General features: G+C 36.2%; 1 protein-coding gene across 11 annotated transcripts in view; it reads left to right on the plus strand.

Moving 5' to 3' along the window:
• Pmvk (Phosphomevalonate kinase) overlaps positions 1 to 14,528 on the plus strand; it is an 83,582-nt gene that overhangs the window by 46,796 nt on the left and 22,258 nt on the right. For 8 of the 11 annotated variants that reach the window (XM_070088517.1, XM_070088526.1, XM_070088525.1 and 5 more), the window contains exons 4-5: positions 7,717 to 7,866; positions 10,620 to 11,460. In XM_070088517.1, the coding sequence (XP_069944618.1) occupies positions 7,717 to 7,866; positions 10,620 to 10,765 (296 nt within the window). In that variant the 3' untranslated portion in view covers positions 10,766 to 11,460. Of the gene's footprint in view, positions 1 to 7,716; positions 7,867 to 10,619; positions 11,461 to 14,528 lie in introns of those variants that run through there. The other 3 variants (XR_011392394.1, XM_070088519.1, XM_070088521.1) reach the window with 1 other exon arrangement.

Consider the following 14,528-nt stretch of genomic DNA (forward strand, 5'->3'; position numbering starts at 1 on the left):
TTGGCAGGGGTTGAGTATGTTTTGTGAAGTTATAAATGAATATAGTCTCCTGTGCACGAGTTTCTCAAAGATTTTGGATAGCAATGGTAAGTTTGATATTGGCCTATAGTTGTTTAAATCTGTAGGGTCACCACCTTTATGTATTGGTGTAACCCTTGCCGTCTTGAGTAGTTTCGGGAAGGTGCTAGCTTCTAGTGACTTGTTTAAAAGCAATGAGATAGTATGCGAGAGGACATGGGCCACTCTCTTGTAAAATAATGGTGGGACATGAGACAGATTCCCTGAGTTATTTTTAAGTGACTTTATAATCTCGGTGACTTCAGTGGGCTCAGTTGGAGCAAGATAGAAGGAATTTGGGAAATTCCCATCTAGGTAGTCCCCGGCATGGGCATTGGTACGTGGGATTTTATTGGCGAGATTAGAACCTATGGTTGAGAAGAAGTCGTTTATCTTGTTAGCTGTGTCGGTGGGTTGCAGTGGTGTTTCATTAGGTTTAGTTAGGACAATATTCTTGTTTTTTTTCAGTTTGTGGGTCCCTAGAATCTGAGAGAGTGTTTTCCAGGTCTTTTTTATGTCTCCTCTTGTGTCAGTGAATCTACTGGAGTAGTATAGTTGTTTGGCTTTCTTTATTACTTTGGTGAGGACTGATGAATAGTGTTTAAGAATATCTTTGTGTATTAAGCCCTGTCTATATTGCTTTTCATATTGGTGTTTCTTATCAATGGATTTCAGAATGGTGCTGGTTAGCCATGGGCAACCAAGCCGTTTGTTTGTGATCTGTTTCGTTTTTATAGGACAATGTTTGTTGTATAGTCTAAGTAGTTTGTTAAGAAAAATGTCTGTCCAGTCGTCAATACCATTGGCCTTGGAGAATTCTGTAGGCCAGTCAACAGTCTCTAGGTCAGCTGTGAACTTCCTTATTGAGGCCTCATCATGGAGTCTAAATGAGACTTTGTTGTATTCAAGTGGTGGTTTACTAATGTTTGTCAAGAGGAAAGTAGGGTAGTGGTCTGTAGTGCTATCTGTGATTATCCCTGATTTAAGGGGGGCTAGTATATTGGTCCATATGTGGTCTATTATGGTTGCACTTGTTTCAGTGAGCCTGGTTGGTTTAGTTATTGTTGGTATGAGAAGTGTGTTGTTCATATTGTTGATGAAATCAGTTACAGGCTGATCATCTAGTAGGCCAAGGTTGATGTTGAAGTCTCCAGCTAAGAGAAGGCGGTGCTTATTCATTTGTCTGTTTGTTATTAGTGCCTTTAATTTCTCACTGAAGTTTGGGATGTTAGTGTGGGGTATCCGGTAAATGGCACCGATTGTTATAGGCGTCTTAAGGTTTTTTACAGTAAAATTAGCAAAAATGTATTCTCCATATTCATCACTAAAGCAATTGGTGCTGATACAAGATAATTGGTTAGAGTAATAGATTGCAATACCACCCCCAACTTGGTATGGTCTGCAGTTGTGGATTGCTGTGTATCCTGGTAGAGGGTAGATATCTATTGTGTCCTTTTTAGCCAGGTCTCGGTAAGAATAATGCAGGAGAAGGGTGTCTTTAGTGATTCGAGGAGTGCCAGGAGGTCATCATAGTGTTTGCTTAAGGACCTGATGTTGTAGTTAAGTACTGATAGACTTTTATCATTGTTTAGGATAGTGCTGGCTTGTGATGCTGTGTAGTAAAGGCAGTTACTTTCCAATAGGTTTTGATTGTGTGTCAGATTATGTAGGTTTAGATCAGGGTCAACGTGATCAATCATCTTCTAGGTTTAAATTATGGTTATTTATATCCTGAGTTGTGTGTTGAGTTTTAGTACTGATATCTGTAGTGGTGGGAAGTTTGGACAAGTATATAGGTATAGCATTATGGTCATGTAGAGTATAGTCACTAATACACATAATGAAGTTGGTGTTGTCTATGTGTTGTGCTGGAATGAGCTAAAGTACAACTAGGTATAAACTAATAATATAAAAATACAAATTAAAAATAGCACAAGACTTGTAATTGCACTAAGGTCTAATGTAATGACTTTGGTATAGTCTATGTATTGACCTAGAGTGAGCAATAGTACAACTAGGTTTAATCTAATAATGTAGAAATACAAATTAAAAATAGCACCAGGCTCTCACTAGTAATTACACTATGGTCTAATATAATGACTTTGGTACTGACTATGTATTGAGCTAGAATGAGCTATAGTACAACTGAATTTAATCTAATGATATAAAAAAGGCACAAGACTCTCAGTTGTAATTGCACTAAGGTGTTATATAAGTTGTTTACAAGAATTAGAGTATAACTAGATTTAAATTGACAAGATAAAATATACAAGTTAAGGTAGCAAAAGAATAAAAAAAAAAGTAGAAAAAAAAAAATATATGAGGTAGTTGGTACTAGTTAGCAAAAGATAGTTAAGGGCCTTGAACAATAATATAATTGAAATATACACTAATTGCACACACAATATAGTCACTAAGATATGAAAACAATCTTAGAGTAGGACTTACAATATAAACTTATAATATAAAAATACAAATTGAAATGGTACTTGCAATTGCACTAGAGTCTGGTATATGTTGTTGACAAGATCAAGAGTATAACTAGATTTAAATTGACAAAATAAAATTCACAATTAAAGTACCAAAAGAATAATAGTAAAAAATAACAATGGTAATGTCTTGGTTATAATATGATAGTAAGATGGTAGACAGGTACACAGGTACAAAGGATAATATAAAGGTTGGAGTTGAATATACAAACTTGAAAATTTGGCAACAAAATGTTATGGGAAGTATAAAATAATGTTTAATGTAAAAAAGTAAAATTGACTGGTAGTAAATATGGTGTTTAATAAAATTTTAGTAAGTAATAATGATTACAAAAAAAGTGAAAAAGTAATGTTTATTTCATTCAGTATTGCACTGGTAGTTATATTTGAGGTTATTTGGCAGTACAAGGTAATTAAGAGTACTCTAAGATAGTAAATGTGGTATTAAAACAGATAAAGGTAATTAGACAAGTAATGGTTATTAAATGTCAAAAGTGTTGAGAGTAAATTGAAATTATAGTAAAAATGGTAATTATTAATTTTAGTAAGTAATATCAATTGATAGTATTTAAAAAAATATGAGGTAGTAATATGGACAGAGGAAGTATCAATTCAGCTAATGTTTAAGCAAACAATAGTAAATAAGAAAATTACATAAGGTGACTTATGCTTACTAGTAAAATCACAAAATGAGGTAGTTGATTATTTAATTACTAAGAGATTTTTTCCTATGGTGGAGAAGAAAACATTAAGTCTGTTTGCTGTTTTGGTTGGAGTGAGTAGGGGTTCATCTGATTTTGTTAGTTTGATTGCTTTGTTTTTGGATAACTTTTTAGTTCCAAGAATTTCAGATAGAGTTTTCCAGGTTTTTTTCATAACACCTTTGATGTTATGTAATCTATTTTCATAATACAATTTTTTTGACCTTCTTATCAGGCTGGTAAGTGCTGACGAGTAATTTCTCGACTGTTCTCTAGTTATTTGACCCATTCTATACTGTTTTTCATATTTGTGCTTTGTGTTAGTGGATTTGAGGATGCTTGGTGTAAGCCAGGGATTATTCAGTCTCTTTGCTGTGATCTGTTTAGTTTTTCTGGGGCATTGTCTGTTGTAGAGGCATTGGGCTTTTTTTTTAGAAAATTATTTATACATTCATTCATATCTGTATGTTTCAAGCTCATTTTGCCAATCGATGTTATTCATAGCTGCTATAAAGATGTTAACTGCTGTCTCATTATGTAGTCTGAAGATTACTTTAGTAATGTCTTGTGGTAGTTTGCCCAGATTAGTTATGAGAAAGGTTGGGTAGTGGTCTGTAGTGTTGTCCATGATTATGCCTGATTTTAAAGGGGATATGGTGTTTGTCCAGATGTGGTCTATTAAGGAGATGCTTGTCTCGGAGATTCTTGTAGGTTTAGACATTGCTGATAGCAGAAGGCAGTTACTCATTGTGTTTGTGAATTCGGTTACTTGTGGGTCCTGGTCGTGTAGTATGTTTATGTTGAAATCACCTGTTAGTAGTAGGTGGTCTTTATTCATGTGTGCATCAGTAATCATGGTTCCTAGTTTTTCACTAAAGTGATAAATGTTTGACTGTGGTACTCTGTAGATGTTTATAACTGTGAGGGGTTTTTGCAGGTCTTTTGATTTAAATTTGGCTATGATATATTCTCCATGTTCATCCCTTGTGCAAGATTTATTGATACATTCGAGTTGATTTGAATAGTATATAGCTGTTTCTTCCCCTTGCTGGTCTGTTCTACAGTTGTGTATGGCCATGTAGCCAGGAATGGTATAGAAATCTGTAATATCAGGCTTAAGCCAGGTTTCTGTGAGTGTGATGATTGATATATTGGAATTAAGGGAACTGAGTAATGCTGTGAGGTCATCATAATGTTTGCTCAAGGATCTGACATTGTAGTTAAAGATGGTTATGTTATTGTTTGCACTGAGTAATGTCTTTGCTTGGTCTGCTGTGTAGTAATTACAGTTACTGGTTGATTCATGTAATTCATTTTGTAAAAAGTTTACATCAGGATCTATGTCTGTAATCATAGGATGAGAGTAATTTTACAAACTAGATTTTCTGAGTAAAATTATATAAGATTTATATTGAATCTACAACTAGACTTATGACTAAGACACCCTGATTAATCTAAAACTTGTAAAAATTTGAAAGAAAAAAGGATTATTACAGAATTGATAATTCAGTTATACACTGAAGTACGTATCTAATAGCACCTTAATTATTTTAACAAGTGAGTTTATGAACTACAGTAGATATTTACAGTTAGAATAAAGGAGCTAATGGATATAATAGTAAAAGAATGTATTAAAAGTAAAATCAGTAGCACCTGAGGTAGTTTATAGCACCAGAAGTATTTTAATGTCAAAATAGTGAACTTATTACACTTTAGCCCCTGAGAATAGCACTTTGATTATTTTAACAATTGTGAATATATGAACTGAGGTAGTTATTTAAAGCTAAAATAAGGGAGAAAATATATAAGGGACTAAATTAAGTAAAGGTAAACAAAGTTCAATGGACAGATAATATGTTGTGTATCTTTATATGTATATGCTTCTAAACTGTTGTATTCTGAGCACCTCTGCAAAAACAGTGATAATGTGTGAGTGTGGTGAAAGTGTTGAATGATGATGAAAGTATTTTCTTTTTGGGGATTTTCTTTCTTTTTTGGGTCACCCTGCCTCGGTGGGAGACGGCCGACTTGTTGAAAAAAAAAAAATAATATAATGGCAAAATAGTGAACTTATTACACTTTAGCACCTGAGAATAGCACCTTGATTATTTTAACAAATGTGAATATATGAACTAAGGTAGTTATATAAAGCTAAAATAAAGGAGAAAATATATAAGGGATTAAATTAAGTAATGGTGAACAAAGTTCAATGGACAGATAGTCACTATGATATAATATTGATTTGGGAGTAAGATCTGATTTGTAATGTATAATAAGTTGAGCAATTAATTGCACTGTAAAAAGTAGAGAAATATGAGGTAGTTGGTACTAGTTAGCAAAAGATAGTTTTGGGACTCACACAATAATGTAATTGGAATATACACTAATTGCTCACACAATATAAAGGGGATTAAAATAGTAGTGGTAAGCTGAATTAAATGGACAGGTAGCAACCATGAATAACATTAAATTGGAGTAAGATTTGTCTTGCAACACAAAATTATGAGCAATAAAAGCAATTAAAAAGTAAAAAGTATTTGAGGTAGCTGGTATTAGCTAGCAAAAGAAAAAATAATAATGCACAATAATGTAATAGTAAATAATAATAATGCACAATAATATAATAGTAACATGCACTATATGCACCACACGTATATATGTGTTGAGGACACTCATCTAATCTGTTACAGAAATGTTAGCTTTTCTAAGGAAGGTAGAGAAATCATGTTCATTTGAGATGGTGTATTGTTGTCCTGTTGAAGTTTTTCTAATTAGTATTTTCCCATCTCGAGTGAAACACTGATGTATTTTGTTTTCCTGTTTAAGTTTTCTCAACCTGAACAGAAGGTTTTGACGTTTTCTCGTTAAACACTCATTGATGTACACTCCATTTTTCATTGTAATTGCTGATTTAATTAAGTCCTTTCTTTTATCATATGAATGAAGTCTGATCATGATACTGTGTTTACTACCTTGCTTTCCTAACAAACGTGTTTCTTTGATTTCATTGTATTGCACGATAACTTGTACATGGTCCTGTATTATCCTAAGATGAGCTGAACTAGCTCATCGAAGGTAGCGACGCCACTTGCTTTATACCAGCTGGTAAAAGCTTTGGTCTGCTGTCTCACAAAATCCACCAGGGATTGACCAAGCTGTTGTCTGCCTAACTCGAATGACTTCCTATACTTAGCAGGAATGCACTAATATGCTCCAAGGACTGTGGTCTTCACCACTTTGTAATTGCAAAAATCAGTGTCATTTAACATGGATGTAAATTCCTGTGCCTTACCAAGAAAAGCTGTATGCACCAAAGACTCAAACCTAGACAGAAAAATTCCAAACTACCAACCCCAAGATTTTTTTTTTTTTTTGCAGATAATTACAAAAGCTCCTTATTACCAACTGCAGTGGAACCTTGACACTCAAACTTATTTCATTTCAGAAGGCTGTTCGAGTGCTAATCCGTCCGAGTACTGAACAAATTTTTCCCAACCAATTTTCTTTTTGGTTGGCTGTTATCACTAACCCTCTTAGGCCCCGTGGTGACTTATATAAACAAATAATATATATATAAAAAAAAAAGAAAAATGCGAGGAAACACAAGATAGTTTACAGCAAAGTTCTAGCAGATTGTGTTTGTTTGGTCAAGTGCGGAGCAAACAGTTGACTACTGAGCGATTTGTTCACTGAACAAAGCGTTCGAATACTGAATTGTATTAATGTTGGTAGAATTACCAGCTTGATGAAGCTCCTGAAGAGTGAAACCTTGCCACAATAAAATGTAACATAAGTTGCACTTGTGTCCTTTTACCTAGAATACTGAATTGTTCGAGTACCGAGGTTCCACTGTATTTCCTCTGAGAAAACATTTTAAAACTAATATACCTTTACATGTATATATAAGAAAGCTCCAATTGTGCTCTCACTTACTATTAGTGTTATTTAATAAATCTGTTAACTAACTTGTACCCAAACATACATAAACAAGTTAGGGTTACACCCGTCTACAAACAAGTAGGGAATCATCAGAAACTAACTACAGGCTAGTTTCTAACTTGCCACTACTAAGATATTTGAAAAACTAATGTGCAAGTGGATGTACAAATTCATAACAAGACACAATGTTATTGACTTTCCAGCATGGTACAAATTGTACAGTAATAAAATTGCTTTAATCAGTGTACATGTCCTTAAAAAATGAATATTTAATAGGCCTTTTTATTGATCTAAGAAAAACTTTTAATAAACCATGGCATCCTACTCTTAAGTAGTGGAATGTTATTCTTCAGCCAGTCTTACATTTTAACATTATCATAGCCCATATTTCAGGTAGTTTGACCTTAAGTTACTCTGAGTTCCACATAGAGCACAACCATGTAAGCATTATAAAACGTTTCTGAGAGTATAATAGTTTGATATCATTATCCCATTTTAATATTTTTTTCTTTTTTACTTTTTTCCACTAGGTAGCAAATATCCAATTTGGATTGTGAGTGACATGCGAAGACAAAGCGACCTTGCGTGGTTCCCGCAACACTATGACAATATTATTTACACTGTTCGTATTACTGCTTCTGAAGCAGCAAGGAAGCAGCGAGGTTGGACATTTACATCAGGTGTGTAGTAATTATTTCTTGATCACTGTTCCCCTCAAGGGAGGTTCCTTGATGCTGGTGAGGGGCTTTTGATCTAGGGAATTGGACCTGTGCTCCGGTTCCCTGAATTGAGCCTGAATACCTTCCATCCCCCCCACATGCGCTGTATAATCCTGAAAATAAATGGTATAAAATACCGACACAATGGAAACATAAACACATATGCAGTTTAATGTGATCCTTTATTGACAACGTTTCGCCCATACAGTGGGCTTTTTCAAGTCACAAACAGATCTACATGGGGTGGAAGGTACATGAGTATTTATAGTCAGGTTCAGAATGTTGAGGTCAGGTGGAGAATGCTGCATCTGATGATCTACCCCACCCGGTAGATCATCAGATGCAGCATTCTCCACCTGACCTCAACATTCTGAACCTGACTATAAATACTCATGTACCTTCCACCCCATGTAGATCTGTTTGTGACTTGAAAAAGCCCACTGTGTGGGCGAAACATTGTCAATAAAGGATCACATTAAACTGCATATGTGTTTATGTTTCCGCTGTATAATCCTACAAGTTTAGCTCTCCCCTATGATTATAATAATGGCAGTTGATCACCGTTGGCTCATTTATAATATTCTTATACTATACAGTAGTCTTTCTTACATATATTATTTTAGGTTTTTCTGAATGCATTGTATTTATACCATAAATGTAAAACATTTCCATCCGTAAGTAGAGGTGTAAACATTTTCTTAAATACGCATAAGATTTTCTACAGAATGCCTATCATAAGCTGAGGGGTATACTCGCACTTCCAAACATAGTTTATATTTTGAACCTGAAGCAATAAAATGATCCTTTTTTTTAATATGGGTAGGATAGGTTTTTTTTTTTTTAAGTTTTGTTTAAAAATAGTTCGATTATATTTTTACAGCTTTGTTTAAATATGGTTAGATTTTCAGTTTTAAATAAGTTTAGGTTTTCTTGATATTGAGCTTAGAATCAACAGAATTTCACTCATATAGTATAACCATTTCCATCATACTCATGTTCTGTCATCAGTCTTTCACAGTAAGTCTTGCACTCATGCACAGTAAAGTCACCAGCCTTGCACTCATGCACAGTAAATCAGCGTGATGTCTTGCACTCATGCACAGTAAATCAGCATGATGTTTTGCACTCTTGCACAGTAAGTCATCAGCCTTACACGTCTTACATCCATGCACTGTCACTAACCTTGTACAGTTACTAGCATTACACACTTGCACAGTCAGCATGAGAATGTGATGACTGAGTCGTCAAGAAAGAGCATGGAAGAGAAAAGAGAAAACCCAAATTGTCAAAACCTTCCAGGGAGGAAGGGACAAGCAAATTTGGAGTAAACTTCAATGTGGAGGCAAATTAAGAAACGTTACTAGCGTGAATTTGGAGACTAAAGGGACATAATATATGAGGGCAATGATAATTGAATTAGTCGTACATCTGCAATTGTTCTGCACACAAAGGGATCATGAAGACAGACAAAATAGCAAAGTTATTAGACAACAAGTTGATTTTGCAAAGAAATGATGTTTGCCTATGTATGCAGGCTCTTGACTGCGAAGATTGAAAGGCCCCTAGGAATGGATGTAAACCTTGATGATGAATGGGATTAATTTTGTAGTTAGTCTATACTGTCTAGAGACCCTAGTAGAAATACAGTAAGTCTCATTGATTTTATTGGATTATCCTAGGTTCAGTCTACAGTGTATTTTATATGTTTGGGATATTGGCAGTTTGGAGAGATATATTGTGTATTTTTATACGTATATACTTCTAAGCTGTTGTATTCTGGGCACCTCTACTAAAACAGTGATTATGTGTGAGTGAGGTGAAAGTGTTGAATGATGATGAAAGTATTTTCTTTTTGGGGATTTTCTTTCTCTTTGGGTCACCCTGCCTCGGTGGGAGATGGTCGACTTGTTGAAAAAAAAAAAAAAAAGTGTGTGCCAGTAGGCAATAGCAAAAATGATACATGGAAGTAAAGATACTTGTAGCAGAGGATCCTTTTAATTCAACATTTTGCCCAGTTATTACAATCAAAACTAAGCACAAAGCCCACAACAGTCATACAGCACTGAAAGTTTCACCTGAGGCTGGGCTTTATCAAGTACGTACTTGAAAAAGCCCATCACTTGTGCTTGCAATGCTATGTAACCCTTTAATTGCCCAAACCTTGATCTGTGCTCTTACTGCTAGCGCTCCAAATGTAGATCAACATTTGGACAGTTAAAAGGTTAAAAAAGAAAATATTTGCATACCAGATACACACAACCTAATTAAAAACTTAGTCTTAGATTAGGGCTGAATGTAAGCAAAGAAGAGTAGTCATCCATGACAGGCAGCATTTAAGTAGGTTGTGCAAGACTTCCATGACATTCAACAATCTAAGATGTCAAGAAATTTGACTCTTGTTCGAGGATACAGGAACCATATGCAGTACTGTTTAGGCTAACTATTTTTCTGTTTTTATCGTAAATATTGTGAAGCTTTTGGCATTATTTACCAGTGTTTTTTACCCAAGTATCAGCCAGATTATGCATGTATATTGCATCAAAACCATTTGACCTCTTTTCAAGGTGCTCAGAAATGAGAATAGATTTGTACTTGACTCATAAGAATTGACTTTTTGACAAAGTTAAAGGTTGACCTGTGCACACTTGTCAGGTTATACTTGAGTGTATATGATATAGTCACAAAAGTGCAATGTGCTTATTCCTTTTCCTCAGGAGTTGATGATGCAGAGAGTGAGTGTGACCTTGATAACATCACTGACTGGAATCAAGAGGTAGATAACAGTAATTGTTCTGGAATTGTAGAATTGTTAGACCATCTGACTACCCTGTGTAATGATAAATTAAATAATCTACAGTAGGTGAAACTGCTAATAAGAAAGGGGTATTGTAGTATGTAAATGACTATTCATGTCCCTTCAAGTAATGTGCTCATCAGATGAATTAAAGCTATCCTCACCTTCCTTGGTTCAAACTCAAGTACCTCCTATTCAATTAATGCTGTAAGTAGAGGTTTTGTACTTCCAATGAATGTATATTGTATTGTGGAAGTGCTAAACCCATAGGGGTCATACAGCACCTGGGTAAGTGGGAGGCAATCAGGTTTGATTCAAGGGGATGTCAGGTCTAAGCCCTTGGATCAAGAACCCCCTCACTTGCATCTCCTTGAGTGGGCCATGAATATGATCACTACAGTATTCATATTTTACACAAATCTTATTAGACTTATTCATTTGTATAAAGAGTTTAAATTTTAAGTTGGTAAAACATTTATACTTTTATATTTACTAAACCACTATAAAACAATTGTCACACAAGTGCTTAAGATATACTACTCATTTTTTACTGAAGAATCTCACAATACCATGGCTGGAACACTACTACTATCAGAACAAAACATTTAACCCACAAGGATCATACAGCCTTGCTGGAACAATTCATTAGTGACCCCGCACTTAAGATGGTGTTTGTGCCTCCTGGACCACCTTTGGTGAATTTATCATTAGTCTGTTTTTAGTTTTAATTGTTTATATTGTAATAAAAACTAAATTAAGTTTTTCTTATCTACTTTAGATCCTTTATATTATTATTATATCAAAGTCAACCGCTAAACCCACAAGGGTCATACGGTGCTGCAGGGCAGGGTGTGCTTTCTTGATTATAGACTAGTGAGGGTGGAGATGATGACAGAGGTAGAGTTAGAAAGGGCTGTGAGGAGTGCTAAAGAAAGTACCATCAAAGTTTGTGTAAAAAATCTGTTGCTGTCAAAGAGGGAGTCAGTGTCAAAGGTGGGGGCTGTCATCCAGGAGGAAAGACAGTGATGACATCCGAGGTAAATTCTGCGTGCTCCCTGGTAGATAGAATAGTCCAATAGAATGTGGGAAACTGAAATTGGAACCTGACAGTTCTCACAGTGGAACTGGAAGTCTCTCCATGAGATACCCATGAGTGAGTGTGTGTGACCAATGTGAAGACAGGAGAGCATAGTCTCCTCAGATAAGGCCAGAAACCCAAAGTCAGCTTGATAGAATATAATTTACAAATCAAATCAGACCAACATTGTTGCCAATGGTTGCGAAGGTGGCTAGAGATTATAGCAAAATAGTCTGAGAGTGGAATAACCCTATAGGAAACTTGAAGGTCACGTACAGCTGACCATGCAACAGTCTGCCAGCTCATTGCCCTGAACCTCTACATGACCAGGGACCCAGCAGAAAATGATATTTTGTTTCTGCTAGAGATGCAGTGCAACCAAAGCTAGATACGAACTAGGAGATGAGACAAATTAAATTTTTGGTAGCCTGCAATGCACTAAAGAAGTCTGAAACTGCTACAAATGTTGAGGTAGGCCTGGATGCAATATGGATAATTACAATGAGAATTGCATACAGTTCAGCTGTAAAAATGTTAGCCAAGTCTAATAAATGACCACACACAATACTGAGAACACTGCTGCAAACCCAACACCATCTGAGGATTTTGAACCATCATTGTAAACTGCATTGGCATGAGAATGGGATCAGAAGTGGTTAAGTAAAAGGGAGCGAGAAGCAACTGTAGGTAGTTGCTCTTTCATGCACAGCAGTGGGGAAGAACAGACTTTGAACCACAGTAGGGCCCCACTTATACGGCAGGTTAGGTTCCAGGCTACCGCCTTAAAGCGGAAATCGCCTTAAAGTGGAATGCCAATTTTTCCACTTATAAATGCATATAAATGCCAGACAAGTTTACACTAACTTATATTAAGTTAGTAATAAAACTAGGCATTAAAAATCACAATAAAAAGTAAAATACATACACAGTACATTCATTACTTACCTTAAAATATTTGTAGTCTTAATGTAGGGCAAGAGGTGAGTAGTACTTATTTGTAGGAAGTCAGGTGTAGGTAGCCCTGGCTACCCATCCCAAACTTAATATATGATATTGAAAGCAGCACAGAGAGAGAAAATACACATACAGTACACTCATTGTTTACTTTAAAATACTGTATGTGTAGTATTTATTTGTAAGAAGTCAGGTGTAGGTAGCTGGTAGATGTAGCTATGTAGTCTGCCTGGCTACATTTTTTATTTATTATTTTATTATCAGACTGGCTGATTCCCACCAAGGCAGGGTGGCCCGAAAAAGAAAAACTTTCACCATCATTCACTCCATCACTGTCTTGCCGGAAGGGTGCTTTACACTACAGTTTTTAAACTGCAACATTAACACCCCTCCTTCAGAGTGCAGGCACTGTACTTCCCATCTCCAGGACTCAAGTCCGGCCTGCTGGTTTCCCTGAACCCCTTCATAAATGTTACTTTGCTCACACTCCAACAGCACGTCAAGTATTAAAAACCATTCGTCTCCATTCACTATCAAACACGCTCACGCACGCCTGCTGGAAGTCCAAGCCCCTCGCACACAAAACCTCCTTTACCCCCTCCCTCCAAGCTTTCCTAGGCCGACCCCTACCCCGCCTTCCTTCCACTACAGACTGATACACTCTTGAAGTCATTCTGTTTCGCTCCATTCTCTCTACATGTCCAAATCACCTTAACAACCCTTCCTCAGCCCTCTGGACAACAGTTTTGGTAATCCCGCACCTCCTCCTAACTTTCAAACTACGAATTCTCTGCATTATATTCACACCACACATTGCCCTCAGACATGACATCTCCACTGCCTCCAGCCTTCTCCTCGCTGCAACATTCATCACCCATGCTTCACACCCATATAAGAGTGTTGGTAAAACTATACTCTCATACATTCCCCTCTTTGCCTCCAAGGACAAAGTTCTTTGTCTCCACAGACTCCTAAGTGCACCACTCACCCTTTTCCCCTCATCAATTCTATGATTCACCTCATCCTTCATAGACCCATCCGCTGACACATCCACTCCCAAATATCTGAATACATTCACCTCTTCCATACTCTCTCCCTCCAATCTGATATCCAATCTCTCATCACCTAATATTTTTGTTATCCTCATAACCTTACTCTTTCCTGTATTCACTTTTAATTTTCTTCTTTTGCACACCCTACCAAATTCATCCACCAATCTCTGCAACTTCTCTTCAGAATCTCCCAAGAGCACAGTGTCATCAGCAAAGAGCAACTGTGACAACTCCCACTTTATGTGTGATTCTTTATCTTTTAACTCCACGCCTCTTGTCAAGACCCTCGCATTTACTTCTCTTACAACCCCATCTATAAATATATTAAACAACCACAGTGACATCACACATCCTTGTCTAAGGCCTACTTTTACTGGGAAATAATTTCCCTCTTTCCTATGTACTCTAACTTGAGCCTCACTATCCTCGTAAAAACTCTTCACTGCTTTCAGTAACCTACCTCCTACACCATACACCTGCAACATCTGCCACATTGCCCCCCTATCCACCCTGTCATACGCCTTTTCCAAATCCATAAATGCTACAAAGACCTCTTTAGCCTTATCTAAATACTGTTCACTTATATGTTTCACTGTAAACACCTGGTCCACACACCCCCTACCTTTCCTAAAGCTTCCTTGTTCATCTGCTATCCTATTCTCCTTCTTACTTTTAATTCTTTCAATAATAACTCTACCATACACTTTACCAGGTATACTCAACAGACTTATCCCCCTATAATTTT

The sequence above is a fragment of the Cherax quadricarinatus genome, chromosome 25, assembly GCF_038502225.1.
Source record: "Cherax quadricarinatus isolate ZL_2023a chromosome 25, ASM3850222v1, whole genome shotgun sequence".
Taxonomy (NCBI): domain Eukaryota; kingdom Metazoa; phylum Arthropoda; class Malacostraca; order Decapoda; family Parastacidae; genus Cherax; species Cherax quadricarinatus.